At 43.2% G+C, this 18,959-nt stretch overlaps 1 protein-coding gene across 1 annotated transcript; it reads right to left on the reverse strand.

Moving 5' to 3' along the window:
- Window positions 1–1,266: 1,266 nt before the first annotated feature.
- On the reverse strand, window positions 1,267–15,174 carry rbm38 (RNA binding motif protein 38). Its single transcript, XM_088607579.1, has 4 exons — window positions 14,678–15,174; window positions 11,441–11,564; window positions 9,106–9,160; window positions 1,267–2,878 (listed from the first exon to the last, which is right to left on the reverse strand). Exons 1-4 carry the CDS (start codon window positions 14,885–14,887, stop codon window positions 2,578–2,580), a joined length of 690 nt encoding a protein of 229 aa, XP_088463705.1. The 5' UTR covers window positions 14,888–15,174; the 3' UTR covers window positions 1,267–2,577.
- Between the last annotated feature and the right edge of the window lie 3,785 nt (window positions 15,175–18,959).

Below are 18,959 nucleotides of genomic sequence, written 5' to 3' on the forward strand. Positions count from 1 at the left end.
AAAAGGTATGAAACACTGACTTTAAATGAATGGATGCAGACATAACTGACCAGAAGTCTTATTACAGTAAATAAAAGTAAGAATCAATTTTAAGTCCTGGAAAAATTTTTTTAACAAAATCAGACAACTGGTCCGGGCCCACAGTACAATATTTAAGAAGTGGACCGTCACCACTTATGCAGAAGAAAGCCAAAAGCAGCAAGGAGTCTTCCTCCATCTTTAAACCAGTATAAAGAGCCTTTGAGGCCTGTTTGTTGACTGATACTGCAGAGCTGAAGTGATTCCACCACAAGTCAGAGATGTGGGTACAGTTCTCTGCACAGCAGAGACTAGACCTGAGGATTTGTTTGAAGATGAGGAAGGAATATAGCTTAATGTTAATGCTTAGTGCACAGCTAATAATCACCAGCTCTATAAACATGCATTTGAAGTTGTTCTATAACCCCACATGTAGACTCTTCAGTCATACGGCCTTATTCACTGAAAGATGGAATATTCCCTTTTAACCACCTGGTAGGTACTCCATACCTTGTGGGGAAAAAAAAAAATAACTAGGCTGCAACTGCTTACCTAATGATGTACAGAATCAAAAAGGTATAATGAATAAGTCTGATATATCCACTACTGGAAGACAAAGGGAATAACCAGGATGTATCTACATGTAATGTACTCATTACATAATCAGAATCAAGGAAAATTAAACTTCATGTTCTTGATTATGCTTTTGCCATTTTCTTTTCCAACAGAGAAAACGGAAATAAACATTATGACGAGAGACCAGAAGTCATATTTATAGTAAATTATGAACGTAAGAATCAATCTGAAGGCATCTATATAAACCCCAAAAAACAGTCATAAACCAGAAGCCCAGAGTATTAAAGACTTGGGAACTGGTACCGTATGTAGGACCAAAACGTCCTCAAAAAACAGTTCTCCTGTTACTTACACACCACCTTGCATGTTCCCCTCAACACCAAGCTATGGTGACTCATAATACCCACTGTACAGGGACTCTATTTTAAACAAATGTTCTGATGTTAGTGTTGATTCAGTATTTCTCAGGCCCAGATTTTAGCCATTTTATAATCCCTTTTGCATCAACTGAATATAGAACATGCCCATTGTAGAAATAGGGAATCAACCTGGAACATTACTTTAAACAGGGGTTTCACATACTGTTGTAGGACTTCCAACTGCATACAGATCACTTTTCTTGTAATGTGTCAGGCTCTCCCAAAATGTTTGAAGCAAAAGCAAGCAAACCACTTTGTGTATTTTCCAATATTTACAATTTATTTTTATTTGTATGGCTTCATTGTACATAAATAACATGGTACTGAAAATGCTCCAAAACCTCCGTGTCGGCAAATTGCGGTTATGGAACAAAAACGAATATCATTCCTTCTGAAACTTGTCCCGTTAACTATACGCTGTTCTTTAACAGTCTGCAAAAAGCTCATTGTTCATGTTTCAAAAGTTAACCTGTGAACCAATAGAAGCAAATAATCCAGAACGAGCCTGTAAATTTTTAAATATTTCAACATAAATACTGTAGATTTATCTTAAAGATGCAGCAATCTTTTTAAAAAAAGTGGACACGAGCATGATTTTTAAAAGCATAATTTGACATGACCTTAGATTAACAGTTATATATAAAATACATAGGTTTTACAGTGTCAACTACCTTATAAATATTAACCCAGGACTCCCTTACCCCCTCCCCCCTGTTACCATTGCATATTGAAATCAGTTACCCTAACTGGATCTAGAATAATTTAATAAGAACAAGTGAACATGAGCGTTAAAGACAGAAAAAAAAAATCTATTTTAAAGGTTTCGTTCTTTAAAAAAATGGCCTATGATATTCACAGTGGGAAAAGAGCATTAGTATAGCAGTCTTAAGGCCTCATAAAAAAGTATTCCTGCCTTTTTTTTTGGACAATTATAATTTCAAAAAGATTGAAGTCTCACCTCGTACCTCTCAGACTGAATGAAAGCAGTCTGCTGTCCCTTTTAGGAGACGGTAAACTTGTAAATTCACGGCCTGACTGAACGTCTCTGTCCGAGGGCGCGAGCCACGCAGCGGCGCCTTGATGACACCGAAACGCTCGACCCCTCCGCGGGCGCACGCGAGCTCCCTCCTCGGCGGACGGGGGTCTCTTCACCCGCCCGCGCTGGAGCGGCCTGTACAGCCCAGTCTAGCTGGTCCTGAGCCGGACCATCACCCCTCCCTCCCCCCGGCGCGGTGAAAGCAGGCTGCAGGTTCTCCTCTTTTGCCAAATCATCAGCAACTCGGGACGCTCGTCGCTCAGATCAGGACCGCGTTTGGCAACAGACACGGGTCAGGTTTCCATTGTTTGCAAAAACAGAAACGACAAGGATAGTGGCAATCAATGTCCAAAATGTGTTTGTGGAAGCCCTTGATGCGATCGTGTCCTTCAGTCACAGAACTTCATCCTGGTGTGTGGTGTTGCATCATGTCATAGTGCAATTGACTGAGTCACCAGTCCCCCCCTCCCCCCCCCCCAGGCCCAGCAGTGCACGGCCCCCCCGTTCTTAAACCCCCCCCACAGCATCTCACTGCATGCGGTCGGGGTGCACCTGCTGGGGGGGGTACTGGATGAAGGCGGCAGAGGGGGCAGCTGCCGTGGAGAGGGGCTGCTGGACTGCGGCGGGGGTCGAGGCTGGGGTGGGGGGATACCCGTACCCCAGGAAGCTGGGCGAGGCGGCGTAGGGATACTGCTCGAAGGCAGCCGAGGCATACTGGGTGTAGGCGGAGCTGTAGTCCAGGTAGGGTGAACCTACAGAAGACACCTGGGTAGGGATCACCAGCCCCGGCTGAACGAAGGCCTGGGGGTACACATATTGTTGGGTCAGCCTGCAAACAAGATACAGGGTCGTTAGTCACATGAAGGAAAGGGGGGGGGGAATGCATCTGTTGAATTGGAGAATGACTGCTATTCATAATCAAACTGTGTTTCGGTAATTCTCCAAGCACGTCACAGTAAGTGACCACCCATGTCTTCAAGCTCAGATGGAGGTGTACTTGTTTTTCATGCCACTAAACAGAGGATATTTCAACAGTATTAAAAAAAAAACAGAGTGCATTTCACAGCAACTACCTTCAGTGATATGAAGTTAAGCAAATACTTCTGACCTGGTTGTGTTTTCAAGAGAGCAAATTGTTCTGGGTATTTTTAACTGTTGGACTATCCTTGGTTTTCCCCAATAAAGAGCAAGTCTACATCCACCTGAGCACATTATGATTTAAGGTTTCTGCTTCTGTAACATTTACAGCGATTGGTTGGCTTTTTCAAGGCTCAGTATTTTAGAAAGATGCTTCTCATCGATGCATCGATACATTCATGACTTTCATTAAAAAAAGTTTCAGTGGCAGTTCTGAAACACTAGAATTAAATCTTGGTCCACTTTTATCGAGGTATTACAAAACCAGGGCTAAACCAATGTGTGGAAAAACAAGAGCTCGAGCATGTCTAGGTCTGGTTTCCACACACTTCCACAACTGGATTCATCTTACCGTTTAAAAAAGGTGCAAAGGAAACGGAACAAGTCAACTTAATCCACCTGTGTGAAGCAGCACTAACTGACAGCACAGAAACAGGTGATAAAAAATGATTGTTCCACTTTGCAATTCAGTGATCAGGCCAAACATTAAACCACAGTCTTTAACTTGTGCTGGGAGCAATTCAGAAGAGATGTAGAGGACTAGGCCAGAGGGCTGCTTGCTTTAAAATTGGAAATAAAGCTTGTATAGCCGACAGATACAAGACTGATAGCATTGCCTTTGTTCAGGCCCATGGTAAGGCTGTTCATCTTGATCAGGACTGCCCAGGATCCAGAATCTGTGTTGGGGCCAGCTATTTTTAACTCGGCCTTGGAGCCTGACAGCCAGCACTGCAAGTCTCCCTGCACAGCTCCTCTGAAGACTATGGGGACTGACAACCAGCCAAAGCCAGACAACAAACATGCCATGTAGAGCAACCCAGTGCTGTAACAAAGGAGGCAACTGGCTGGCTGAGAGAGAGAATGCACAGCTACTGTAACAGCACAAGAAATCAAATACATATCCAAAGTTGATCCTAATTTCGTATTTTGAACGCTTCAAATTCGCAATCCCAACTCCAACAAAATAGTGATACTAAAATATAACTTTTGTGCCCTTCTCCTAAGGTGGGGGGGGGGGAATGGGGGGAGAATGAGCATTTTATCAATTTGTTACACATGGCTACAAATGGTTGGTTAGTGGGAATCCATTTGCTACAGTAGGACTGTAAAAATCAGATCCAGGCACACTGCTATATGAAGTGAGCTTAATTTCACACTTTAACCAGCAAGGAGTGCAATCAGTCAGGTGATAACATGTGGTTTCCTCACTCAGACAAGATGAACTGGTGGAAGTACATCCGCCCCACACACCCAGAAACCCCTTTGATCGGGGGTGGGGGGAGGTATAGGTACATCCATCCTCTGCAGCCCTGCCCCAATCTCCCATGATGCACAGAAGTCCAAGTGATCACACTTCAAACTATAAATCGCCACCGTCACTGCAAACCAAAGCCATGCTAGAAAACAGACGGTCACTCTCGGGCGTCATAAAATAAATCACAGCCAGCTCAATACACACAGGGTAAAGCACTCGATTGCACACCACAGCACTGCAGAGCACACACGTTTCAGACCCACAGCCAGAGCCGCAGGGGTTGACAGCGATGGCGCTCCTAAGGGAAAGAGCCTCCAGTCAGGGAAAGACCGGGTCCAAACCTCAGAGGCTACCTGAGCCATGCTCCTTCCAAGCAGACTGCTTCAAACTGCCACCAGAGCACCAGAAAGAAGGAGTTAGAGACAGTTCAACATTGCTCATCACTTAAAAAAAAAGAAGAGACAGAACAAGCAAAACAATGACATGCAGCCGTGTTGAGAATTTACTGGTATAGGAATGGGGATAAGGTCATGGCCTTTTCATAACAACGTAAAGCACATCAGATCCAATTCATAAATCTGGAGCAATATCTTTCAAACCACTTTTTGAACATGTTTATTTGTTGCACCATCTTGCAGTGTGCAGTTATTGCATCACATTCCATTTTGTATATTCCACATACTGTATATCAACGCTTTCACCCCATGCAGAGTTTCAAGGGAGAGAAGCAAGGACGAGCTGTAAACCGACAGCTTTAAGAGCTTCTGAAATCTTAGTGAAGTCTGGACAACCAACAGGAAATATTTATACAGATCCTGAAATGCAAGTCCCCTCCCTGCACATGACTTGGTCGCTCAGTTTGCATTTAAGAAAATGTTTTCTCATCGCAACACCCACTGATAAAGTACCATGAACATACACAATACCCAAACTATCAATTATGAATGTTGGTTTGTAGTGCTTTGCGCACAAGACTGGATTAACAAACAATGCTTCATTCAGTTCCAAACCAACGGACAGAACATTCTGCGATTTAGGATTTGGCACTCCGGTGTAAGACTAGTATACCTTTGAAAATTAGGATTGCACAAGGAGAAACAAAATGATGGTTAAGATCATTAAGTGACGAGGGATATTTAATGGTTAACCCAAATATAATACTAATTACATAGTGTATGTTTATTTTAGATTTTTGTACTTGGCTAAAAGGGTGAAAGAGGGCAACCTCAACCTAGATTAACATTTCAGTCTGCTTTTCCTTTTCTCCCCCTCAGCCCGTCTGTGTTTATAGCCATCATCAATGAAGGGACAGTCCCCCACGCATAGCTGGGAGCATCTGGGCACACTGGAGCTCCTGGAGAGCTGAGAGAAGTGTTCAGCACCCCATTACTCCTCATTTGAAATAGGAATGCAATACACAGAGGGAAAGAAGCAGTGCATTTAAGAGCTTGTGACATACTGTGAACATTTGCTGTTCTACTGGAGAGGAAAAAAAAAAAACCAAGCGCTTTCCCCAGTTTAAAATGAAGAAAACTTGTTCAATTTCTCCCTCTTGTCCCGTGGGGCATAGAAGGCCCTTCTCCCTAGAAGATATGTCCCAAGTGAGGGATAAGTTCGATCCTCACAACACTGGTGTTGAGGTGCATGTGCTTCCGAAAAAGCAAATAACTTGACAATCTCAAAGCTAAATGGGGAAAAACCTAGCTTTGTGGTTTAAATCCTTGCACAACAGACAATCCAGCACTATGAAGCCACATCTGGTGGCAAACGCTTTATCACGGGTCTTAGAAATCTCCTGGCAGGATAATGCAATGCCTGTTACCAGTCAGCTTCCTTCAGCATGACTGAAGATCAGTGGTCATTTGGGTAATATCCCTTAAGTGTTGAAGGGATATTTCAACGCGTTTATTCAGTTCCACAGCCATATTAAGGAACACCAAGTGGAGACTACGAAGAAACCGACTGCCGTTTCTGCCAGCCGGCCAAACAAAACCTCAACTATACACGACTCGAATACTGTGCTGAATAAAACGGGAAGGAAGATGCAATTTTCAAAAATTGTAGGTATTAGGTATTTTCACACTTTGATTTATATGATTTCAACAAAGGTAAGTTCATCCAAATCTCGATACTTTAAAAGTAGCAGTGGAGGAAGGGCGGGGCCAGTCTCTTCAGCATTCAGCCCCTCTTGTACATTTTCTTTGTCTTAATCCCCAGGCTCCTCTGTCTGAACAGGAAATGTGTCAAGTTTTCACTGCCTTTTCCCCTCCCTATTGTGCAAAAGAAAAAACTCACGTCTGTCTCAGCCCCCTCCCCCCCGCCTCATCAGATAGAAGATGGGCGAGTAGCTTCCCACACAAGCAGACAAGTGCCAGATCACGAGCACAGCCTGCCGCCTGCCTGCACTTCACCCCAGTGCTTGTGCCCCACGCCGCCGGGCCAAGACTGTGTGCAGAGGACGGTACCCAACTGCTGGCTATGGTACTGGAGTACAGTACTCAAAACAAGGTTCTGGTCACCCTCAGGAATTTCTTCACCTCCAGCAGTACCTTTAACCTCCAAGGGCCACAGAGCAGCTGTGCTGCTGGAGGGGCCATCTGCTGCTGACATTACAGATAAGGACACTTGTCTGGTAGCACAAACAGGACAGGTGCTGTCTATATCACTACATGGGGACAAACAGGTATGAATCAGCCTTTTTCTCTTTTAAGGAAGTAAACTATTAGCACTCTGTGCTAATTTCAGTTTTTTCTTTTTGCCTCAGAAGCAGTGTTTCTATTTCTATTCCCAATGGTTTGTATTTTATTTTCTGAAGACAGATCCTTGCCTGTTTTTGAAGAGGGCACTTATTGCCTATTGTTTTCACTTTGTTTTCCCTAACATATGCTTTTGCAATTGATTAGCTTCACATTTTCACAGAGGTTTCAAAGCTTCAGAATACTAAACTTTTAAAGGAATAGATACCGTATTACATATTTAACCAAGACATTACTCCTTCTGGCGCTTTGTATTCTAAAGAGTTTCTGAACACCCAGTGGGATTAGAAACTACAGTTTTTTACCTGCCGCCTCTAAAACAAAAAAAAAAAAGAGAATTGGCATTTGGTTTTCCATCGAGTAGTTAGAGATCTGTTCTTGATGCAAGGTTAAAAAAAATTAACAGCTAATGGTACAGAACTCCTTTGAGGCGTTTTACCCCAAAACATTAAATACAACCGTGGGAACATTTCACAGTTGAGTTAAACTCCATGCTATAAAGCACAACAAATTGTATGCCTCTCCAATCAGAATCACTTGTTGAAGGATGGAGTAGAACATACTCCTTCAAATTCACTCCACTTCAGTGAGCCTGACCTTGAACTTGGTGAGGCAACGAGGCCCTGTATATCATACTCCACAACAGAAGCTAGCAGCAAAAGACTTCTGAGGTCTGAGTTATCATTGAAGTCCAAACATTAGCTTTTGCGAAGCTCTATCACAAAATATGAACTAATTACTAATTTATAAATGCTTCAGGCCACAGTTTGCCCTGCTCCTTGAAAGCCATTTGGATCAATAATTAAGACATATGTTTAAAATTTAAAATGCTGATGACCTAAAACATGGTCTTCTGCTATCCTAATCTCAGAGAAGATCTGAATCTTACACCTTTATATGCTATATTTACACATTTTCAAAGTCCTAATAGAATGGTGTTATCCATTTGATTCTCTGACCAGGTCTGGAGTCATTTCTGCTTCTACCAAAATTAAACTGACAGTTTTAGTCTCTTTTATACAAAGGAGCACTGATTCTGAACAAGAATCTGAATTCTCCTAATTTCTCCATTAGAAGCTGGGCGGATGCGGAGAGAGGTGACAGACATGCAGATGGAATGAATGTTTGTCACCTACGTCAGCCCTGGCTCACAATCTTGGAAAGTACGGAGCGAATCCAGACATTTCCCATCCTATAGACTTTCTAAGACCTTAGCCTACAGCTCTAGAAGCTTTACAAACCTTTGCACTAACCCCTACCACTGAACGCGTTTATTGTAATCTCTAGACCATGACAGGATAAACTCTTTGCCTCTCTTGCCTGTTTACAAAACAAGCCATTTTCTTCAGGCAGCCCAATTGAGGGCTCTCAGATTTTGAAGATTAACAGACCACCAAGCTGGAAGGATGTTATCCAATATTAGCCATGTACTTTTACTAGCAAGAATTAGTTAAACGTGGGTAAAACAGGCAAGTAAACAGGCTTGTAAAAAAAGGCTAGACAAATAATACTGAGTGATTAGAAGTGGACAATATTCATTGAACTAAAGACAGACCCTGGCATCAGCGTAGATCTAACACGACTTTCCCCAGATTGAGCCTATCCTAGGATGAGTTCTCAATTAACTCTCCTTTTCTACAGTTTTCAGCCTCTCACCACTTTCACATTTTAACCAATGGGGTGTACATGCACTAAACTGTGATGCCTATTTTGAGGGATCTAATGCAATTGTAGTATAAAGTATAGCAGAGAAACTGAATTAAGCCTTTAAATTAAATGCAAAAACTATCATCTACACAAGGCAAGGAACCATGTACAGCAGGTCTGACTAAGCTCTAAGCGGGGTTAGCATCTGAAAATGACAAACAGGCATGCATGGAGACCCATTTCCCTCTTCCCCTCACTTACCCATACTGTCGCTGGATTAGAGATGGGTGGATCTGCTGAACACCAATGGTAAAACCTAAGACACAACAGGGCAAAAAAACACGGGTCAGGAGAGCCCAGCGGTGAGCAAAGCCAAACAGGTCTCCACAGGGCACGCTGGTCTTGGTCCAAAAGCTCACAGTCAACTCAAGTTCCAGTTCTCTATGCTCCTGTGGTTTACAGTCCATCCATGGAACCAGCTCACAAATCACTGCTTTGATCATAGTGCCTGTAACCCGAGTGTCCCAGGAAACTATGAAATAATCTGGAACAAGGACAGCCAGAAACTTCACTAATGCCCCGCCAGATTCATACACACACAATGCTTTTAAACTACAGACCTCCGGGACGTTATATAACTTATGCTCATGACTAAACTGAGAAATGCGGGCAGATATGCTTTTATCTGACTAAAACTCCTAAACATAGAAGCTTTTCTAAGGGTTTTATCAACTGTTAACTGATGAACAACGAGACAAGAAACAGTAATAAAAGTGGTGGGGATTCCCCAGAACAGTCATGGACCTCACTTGCACAGTATTTATTTAGGCATATTCAGGACCAGCATGGCTGGCTTGCCCATTGTTCTGTGTAACTATGGTGAAACATAAGCCAATATTTGATAAATTAGTAATCCAAGAAATCACTTGAATAACAATAAGTAAAGAAAAAAAACAATAAAATGAGTCAATATTTTTCCAAACTAGATTCTTGCAGCTCACACTTGATAGAAAAGGAGTTCTAGGTTTGTAGAGGCTTCAAGGTCTACTTGTTTTCATCATGTAAGCTCTTATCTGAGTAAGTGACCCAATTTAACTCTAAGGTGTTTCATCATGACCTGCCTATAACTCCTGCGGATCTCTAACCCCCTACAAAGCAGAGCTGCAGAACTGAAGCCAGTTGCAAAAACTCCGAGCTGGTGTCACTACAGGACCCGACAGAGCAGGTCAAATTTAACGACTGCAGTTGCTGAAGCTCGCTGCCATTTCTGTCCTAAGAGGTGTCAAATTATACGACTAGGAACCGCAGGGGGTGACTACACGATTCCCTCACGACTTTTCATCACGGTTCCAAATCTCGTATTGCACCGCGAAAGTACCGTGAGGTCGCCTCATTTTGGCGACCAATCAACACGGAGCACCCCGTAATAAAGTAAACATGGAGGACAAGCAGGTAGTTGTCGCCTTCGCTGTAGTCTGTGCTTTCCTTTGTGACTAAGAAGAAAAAAAAAAAGAGGATAGGCTGAAAAAGTTGGAGTACATCACATTTGTTTTGTCATGGTACTCCCGGTTGAGCGCTCATTGGCTCATCCTGACTGTCACAGACAGGAGAGCCCGCCCCTACGACTTGCAACTCGCCATGAGAAAAGCAAACCAGTTTGCTTCTTGTACCAAGTCGCAGAGAGTCATAGGGGCTGTTAAGAGCGCTATGACCGAGTCGCTGGGGGTGTCACACTATACAACTGATGGTAACGGGCACACACTGCGACTCTCTACAACTCGCTGCAATTTTCTCACCATTATGTAAATGAAGGCTATGACTGAACACTAGGGAAAGTCATGTAATGTGACAAATGAATTAAATATACCTCAGGTGTTTGCTGACTTTTCACGGTGCTGCACAAAGCAGCTGGAAAGTTAAACATGTAACCTAAACGTGACTAGATTTAACTGCCTCATTTGCTCAGTTGCAGCAATCCATTTATAAAGAAGTTACTTTTTGTACTAATCCTAATGAGATGTCCAGTACTGGTCACGGAGAGCCCTGCTCCTGCGGGTTTTATAGGCTGCCTTAAATTAGCAGAGGTTTAACACAAAGCATTGAGAGAATGAGAATGATTGATCCAATTAAGTCACCCAGGCAAGCGTTGGACTGAAAACCTTGTGACTAATGAAGACACCCCTGCCACAGGGCAAAAAGGTTAACCATTGGGCTTACCCAGCAGGTAAAGGATGATCATTATTAACCCAAGAAGGATCTCTAATGCTTTTTTCCCCACTTGCCTTACTTTAAATAAGATCACTTTACTGGCCATACAAGAAATTTTATATTAGGAATTTGTCTTTTCACATACACCAACTTGCTCTCCACGAGACGCACAGCGAGAGAAGCTTGGAGTCGGAGCGCAGGATCAGCCATTTATACAGCACCCCTGGAGCAGCTCAGGGGCCCAGCGGAGTAGGATTCCTCTGCCAGGCCGCGGGATACAAACCCGCAACCTTCCAGCCACAGATCCACTGCACGAGTGCTTCCAGAGATCCTACCTCACACACTGAACGCCGAGTGCAAGTCCTGGCCATTCCTCTGGCCTACTCACCTGCCTGCAGGCTGCGAGGCTTGGCCCCCAGGTAGGCCAGGTTGACATTAGCCTTTCGGCCATCGATGATGGGGTTGGGGTCTTTGCAGGCTCGCTCGGCGGCTCCCCGCTCCGTCATTGTCACCTAGCATGGACGACAAAAGCGCACACTTCTCAGAATACACACTCCCACACAGCTCACAAGCCCCGTTTAATATCATGCTCTGCATGAGGGCCACAAGCATCGATACCAAGCCCAAAGGACCCTGAAGGGGCTTTAAAAAAAAATAATACAGGTGCTTTCAAAATAAAACGTTAGTTGGGCGTTTTCCATCTCAACGGTGTGTAACCAGTGAACAAGACCAATGAAGAGACCTGTTTCAACTGCACAGAACTTGTGTTTGTTGCTGGGGCAGAAGTAGCTCTGCGTCTCGGCAAGCAAGTTTCTTCACGTAATTTATTCTCCGGTCGAGTAGGAATACTATAAGAGCTACAGGACCCACATATCTGCAACTCATGGGATACAATGACAGTGTGTCACTAAACTACAAACTCACAAATAACCGGTAAAACCAGTCATTCGTGATTAAGGCTTAAACCGTTAATGAAGGGATTCCCGGGTTCTTGTTTTTGTTTATTAAACAAAAACAGCTCCTCTGTTAGGAGCTGCAGGAAATTCTCTGACAAACATACACAGCTGCAAACGGGTCAAAATCCTGCCTGAATGTCAGAACTACACCTGACAAAGGGTACAAGAAACTAAAAGGTGCCACTTCATGAGGGAGGAAGTTGCGAACGTGCAATATTAACATGTAGCACCCCCTTCCAAACTTCCTGTCTGCACAACTAGTATGATGGTTTCAAGGCATCACATTTGTAGGTGGCCATCTGAGGGGGGGGGAGTTCATTCTTTGGGTGGGAGGGGTTGTATCAAAGGATGTGGATCTCATTTGAACTCACAAGAGCTTCATATGAGTCTGGTCTGTAAAAAAAACAATAACCTATAAATGAGGGGTTACAAGCAGCAGTGTGTAGTTGTTGGAGGTCTGGATTCCTGATCAGAGGGTCTTGCGGTTCACTCTTTGGCTGTAACCATAAGCACTCAAAAAGTTCACCAGTAACTTGCTCTGGGTCCCCAGGTTAATTCGCCACCGACTCATCAGGTAAACCAATGAATAAGGTTCAAAACCATGGCACAAACTGTGAAAAACTGGAATTGGAGAGTCCATAAATAAGCCATCCTCCAACTACTGAGGTGTGTGGACATGTAGGGCACATTGTGACTTGTACAGCCCATTTAAAAAAAATCCCTACCAAGGCCTGAACTCGTTATAATTGAAGCTCTGTTCAGATAAAAACTCCTCAAGGTCAAAGTGTGGAAAAGTAGTGTAAAAGAAATCCCAGAGAGATGCAGTCATACTGGTTGTTCAGGCTTTCGAAGTTGTACCAGCCATTTGAACAGTGGAAGTGACTCACGCTTACAAACTTGAAAAGATAAGGACAGGTTTACACACAGCCAGAATATAAGCGCACTTTCTGGTACACTCAGTACGGCACAGAAAAGGGAAGTCAAGTCAACAAGTTTCATGCCAAGCGCAAAAAAACGTAGAGGTGAAGTCTGCGAAGTGATCTACACGTCTTGCACTGGGGGGGAATACGGAGAACAGAGCTTTTGCACACACGAAGTCTCGTTTAGGGAAAAAGTTTTCCTGCTCTTCTGAAAACAAGAACGATAAAACAAGTGAGGACAGCTCAAACTTGCCCTTGCCTTGTCATAGGGATGATGACATCGAATTAGAGCGTTAGGCTCATTTACACAACGCGCTGAAATATGATGTCCTTCAAACGCAAGAGCAGGTGAAGTTTAAATCTCGTTCTGTCAATACGCACACATTTGCCAAATGGACTGGCAACACGTGACGTAACCGCTTAAAACTCCTTGCCCAGATAAAAATCACAATTCATCTCTAGCTTTAGTAATAGCTTTTGACGTCGTTTGCACCCCTCGCTTTTTTAAATAAGAGATGCAATATATTGAAACGTTTAAAAAACTAGCCTTTACGTAATATTAACGCAACCCAATCACATTTGCCGTGAAGTGGGTGGCTATTAAAATCAACAGGGGGAAATTCATCACAACGCCATGGGGAACAATGAGTGCTGGAAGTGAGCCCTAAAATAAAACCGACTTGCATTCCTTCAAGACGAATCTCGCGAAAAACCAAGAAACCTTCGGTGAGACTGCACTGCAAGGACGAGGATGTTATGCGCACATTTCTTGAACTTGTCGCCAACAAAGAGCTCCACGCACACATAGCAACGCGACGTGGGCACACAAACACGCCGCCCGGAATGCGAGCTCAAGACCTGTGCCGTTAGAACAATAACTTGGCGTTCCGGAAGGAAGCGATCGGCGAGTTCACCTTGAAAAGCGGGGGATGTTTTTTTTTTGTAAATCAACTTTTGGAAATCCCAGCCGAAACCTTATTTACCATGCCGTGTTCCTCCGCATTCTCCCCAACTTTTGGTGCCACGGCCAGCGAAAACCAGCTCTGGACAGCGGGCAGGCGCTTGCTGGCGAACAGCTCGCCCTTGTCGCCGCTCCTCGCCCGGGCTGTGGGACCGCACAGCGAACTTTGTTCCGCTCCAGTTCAGACCGCGAACTGCATTTCATTTCCCTCCCCACTCACAAATAATAAAACACTTTCTCCGGGCGCTTTTGTTGTTGTTGTTTTTTTGCGGAACCCTTCTGCCCGTTGTAACCCCAGGCACTTCGGTTTCGCGTCTGGATAACGCGGTGTTTAGCTATTCAGGAACGGGATGCGCGTTTCAGTACTCGATTTCACGGAGAACAAACACTTCATCACGGGCATCGTCTTTGACACGTCTTTTTACACAATAGTTTCCTGTCCCATGGCTTCTAAACAAACGCCAAGCGTATTTTCAGTGGGATCCCTCATACACCGTCACGTCCTTGTACACACAGTATGTAGCCGAGAGCAATGTGCCCCCACGCCAAAAGCGTGTTGACAAATCATGAGCAAGCAAAATTGAAGTTATTGCCACCCTCCACCATTCGAATGGCAGAAGTCACAAACGGATACAAGCCCATCTTGCAACATAAACCAGAACGCAATCAACCGATGGATGAGCATTACGCAGTAAAAACATTATTAGTACTGATATTGCCCAGCGGTCAACAGCCTAGCTAAAGCGCCTAAATGAAAGCGAAATAAAAACGCGTTTTGCAATACTTACAAAGCCGTAACCCCGCGATTTCCCCGTCTGCCTGTCCGTTATGACCACAGCTTCTTCAATGTCCCCAAACACCTCGAAGTATTTTCTCAGAGACGCGTCGTTGGTGTGATACGGTAAGCCGCCCACGAAGATCTTTGTAAAAGTAGTGTCCTTTTGAATTGTTGGATGCATAGCTTCCAGAGACCCGTTCACGAACTGGTGCAAAAGCATTAAATAAATATGAAGATATTAACAACACTTAGGACGATGATTCCTAGTAGCACAAGAAATGCAACACATATAAGCAACGGGGGTTGCACTTTAAAACATTAAAAAATAAGAGGAAGAATCCAGAGGTAGAGTAGAATATTTTTAGACTCCGTGTCCGGTCTGTGTCTCCCCTGTATAGGTTTTTATTCCGTGTATATTTTTATCTTTCTATGAGAGGGTAAGACGCTGCCGCCTTAATGTAAGTTTACACTTCGCAGGTGGCTTCCTTCATTTACCACTTGACAAACCTCCCGGAAAGGCTTTTATATGGGCCTGTGGTGACCCCGCCCACGGACCTTCTGATCCAATCACAGGGCAGAGTATTTGGTCTCTCCCGCCCCTTCACACCGCGTACCTCCGCTGTGGATGGCTTGTGACGTCACTCCAGCCCGGATCATGCCCCACCCCCCACGCTTTCGGCTTGCACCTGCTTTTGTCTTGAACACAAAGAAAGTCTGAGCAGAGCAGTGCAGTGCAGCGCCAGCGGGCATGGTGCTCTTGAAACACTTTCATTTACCAGCACCCAGATTAAAAGCAATTCAGATTAAAGTCCAAGTCATCACCCCCCAGTTATGCACTTATTATTTTTTAAATATCTACAATTTATTTACGTGTTCACACACCCTTGGCGGTGTGTATTTGATTTAATGTCAAGGCATTGCTTTCATGTTTCAAAGAATGTTTAAAGTTCAGAGTGTTTAAAGAATGATTTGTTGTAAATTACAAGGTACACACGCTGACAAAAGGGTTATTTGTGCTACGAGCAGCGGGCCTGTGGGGAAAAAAAAAACCATTGGCTTGGTTTCGACTTTCAGTTTAAACAAGAGGCAGCTGCTGAGCACACGCCGCTTTTCGCGCCCGTCGCCTAGGCTTGGGAGTACAGTATTTGCTCAGCAAATACTCTGCATTTAAAACCCACGCTGACCCGGCTCATATCCGCGAAACGCCAGAAGAAAAATGACAGATACGGTTTTACAGAGCAAACAACAAAAAACCGCCCCAGAAAGCCGCCTTTAAATTTTGAATCAGAACTGTACATTTACCACATACAACAGCACCTGAAAACCGGTAGTATCGGCGTTATCCACCGTTTCTATTTACTTATTTTACAGTCGAGCTGTGTTGTATCAATGGTCGTTTTAGTAGTTAGAAAATTGACCGTCCTCTTTATTACTGTTTACCGAGTCTCAAACTCATGTGCATGACAACAGCAACGACCGTTAATTACAATACTGACACCTAGCGGATGCAAACCCGCGGCCTCCGTTTCCCAGCTGCTGGTGTTCATCACCCGTGGCCCCTCGAGATACCCCAGATATTATGTGACGACAACTGTGTAGGCCATGATGCAGATTACCCATACGGAATGAAGACGGTCCCCTGCTGTTCCTGGAACTAGAGCTCCGCTTTCCTTTTCTCACTGAAGTGCCTCTAGAAAACAAAATACCCGTACACACTTAGTCCTTGCTCTGTTCTGAACATGTAAACCTCGTACTAACTAAAACAAACCTGAATGACTCATGTTCAGGACTAATATGAATCCCTGCCCCAGGACATAAAATGTGACTCCAGTTATGTCCATTTTATTGTAAACAGGTAAATTTGTAGCTCCTCATATCCACCTTTTTTTTGGCCAGATCCTTGTTTTATACTGGCTGCAAGAATTGGTGCTGCTAATTAATGGCCTAATTGGGGGTGACCTGCAATGCACTGGTGAGCCCCCTTGTGCCCCGTGTGCTCCTGAGACAGGCTCCAGGTTGCCGTGACCAGATGCCATATCTTTGCTGACTGCCCTATCTTTCTTACACCCGAAGAAGGCTCCAAAGCCGAAACGTGGTGTGTTTTCTTCTCTTTTCAGCGTGGGATAAACCTATTAGTTCTTCCTTCGTGACCAGATATGAGCAGCTTTTTGGTAAAGAACACAGAGATGGATGGATTCCTGCAGCTGAAATATTAATGGGTACGTGCCAGGGGCAGTGAGGAAGTGTGCCTACAGCATTTGTTCTTAACCAATGTCCCATGTGCCCTGGAGCAGTGGAGAATACACTGGAGAAAACAGGGGGGGCAGCAGCAGACAGTGTCTGGAGGCTTCAGGTCTGTCTGATTCTTTGAAAAATACGAATATCAACAGGCACTGGAAGCATCCATCAATCTCATACTTCACACTGACAAGGGCAGAAGCCAATAAGAGCAACTGATCATTTTTAATTTGTTTCAGTTTAGTGGCAGCATAGGTGCCCTTATTTTGGCAGCATAACAATCTTACAAATAACAACTGCATTGTTTATAATGATCTAAAAGTAATCCATTTCGTGATTTTGCTTTGTTTTTTTTTTAAGAAAAAAGGGCAGCGAAGCTGAAGTTCATGGTTTATTTATTTTTTAATCCTCAGCTCTGCACAGTGTTTTGCTGTATTGAGGATTTAAACTTTTGTTCAGCTTTACCATAAAGGTGAGTCTAATTTCTCCATACAGTTTCTAAGGGGAACAAATGATCTATCAGAAAAAAAGCAGTTTGTCATCTGAAGTAACCATGGAAGTAATATGGTAGAGGATTTGAAAAATCTTGTCAAATCTTTCAGCAGGGAACATATTTCTGTTTTCTCCACATGAAAGAAAATGCCAAAGAATTAGGCCTTGAAGCTGTGTTTATGTAAAGTACCCATTTCTCACCAACTGAGAAGAGTCACAGGGAAGTAGTTTAACAATAGGCTCAATAAACTAGATGCTTCTCACCTTGAAACATTTTTATTTTCTGTGAGAGCCTCTGGAGTTTCACACTTGCCAGCGTTTACCTCCTCATTGTCACATCGCTGTCAGGAACCTGATTCCCTCTCACCGTCTCCCTCACAAATTTACCTGAGCATCATTGCTTTGATCCTGTGTTTCTTAACCCACCCAAACATGCTTTCATTTTTATAACTCTCCATTTAAAACCTTTAAAATATTCCCCTAAATAATACTTCCATATCTTTTAAACTAACCAAGATAAGAGGACACTGTTTTGGATGGGATAGCATCGTCCAATAAGTGATTATTGTCATTCAGAAATAATAAAAAAGTATAAATGTTTATTTGGACTTTATAGAACAAGAAAATGGAGACATTTGCCAATTTAGCAAGCAGTTAGCATACTCCTTGCCTCTAATGACAACAAAATGCTCTCAGGTTAGATTACTTGCTTCCATTACTTATCAGTTATAATAACTGAATTGGCTATACTGTAAAGATAAATTCCTTGATTTGTCCAATCTAAAACGCACTGAAATCTATTGAGTTTAAATGAGTGCTGCATCTAAAAAGCACATGGAATCACAAAGTAAAAAAGCCAACGATCCATAAAATGTATTCTTTTTTTAAAAAGTCAGTTAGGCAAGAAAAATATCGGATGCACTAACTCTATTACATTAAACTACAACACCACTCATTCCTTTGTATCCATATGAAAATCCAACATCTGTATCCTAAGGAGTTACTGTACCATCGGTCATACTTCACTCAGCATTCAGAGATACACAGCAATCTAGGGCACTAGGGCCTTTAGTTCCAAATGCTAACTATTTAGATTGAAAACATCTAGACCTATAAATGCAATGACAGAATCAGTAATACAAACTGGGTCTGAGGTACCAAGTGGTCATTCAAGTGAATACCAATTTGGTAAGTAAACTGCAAGGCTGCTGTATAATGTCTGTCTTATCTATTGCCTCAATTGTTTTGTTAAAAAAAAGTACACCTTAAGATGTGCTAATCTTTTTCACCTTTGTTTTTGATTCTTCACTTCATCCAGTCAGACCCTGATGGTTTTCAGGATTGTCCTCACAGACGTTTGTAATGATCTTCACGGTTATTTTTGCATCATAATCATTAAGAGCTAAATTAGGTAAAGCACAGAATTTGCAAATTAAAAAGAAAACAAATGCAACAATTCTGACCAATCAAATCAGAACTGTAATCTCTATGCACACACATTTATGACACCTTAAACACAGTGATTGTGCGAAGGTGAGATTGTGTGGTTTGAAAGATTCAAA

Source organism: Lepisosteus platostomus, chromosome 15 (genome assembly GCF_059453375.1).
Source record: "Lepisosteus platostomus isolate fLepPlt1 chromosome 15, fLepPlt1.hap1, whole genome shotgun sequence".
Taxonomy (NCBI): domain Eukaryota; kingdom Metazoa; phylum Chordata; class Actinopteri; order Semionotiformes; family Lepisosteidae; genus Lepisosteus; species Lepisosteus platostomus.

Bases quoted from the DNA above. Each gene is read 5' to 3' on its own strand.
- rbm38 (XM_088607579.1), bottom strand. From the start codon at position 14,887: ATGCTTTTGCACCAGTTCGTGAACGGGTCTCTGGAAGCTATGCATCCA. The intron at 11,565-14,677 runs GTAAGTATTGCA...CGTCCATGCTAG, and splicing joins AATCGCGGGGTTACGGCTTT to GTGACAATGACGGAGCGGGG. The intron at 9,161-11,440 runs GTGAGTAGGCCA...GTTGTGTCTTAG, and splicing joins GCCTCGCAGCCTGCAGGCAG to GTTTTACCATTGGTGTTCAG.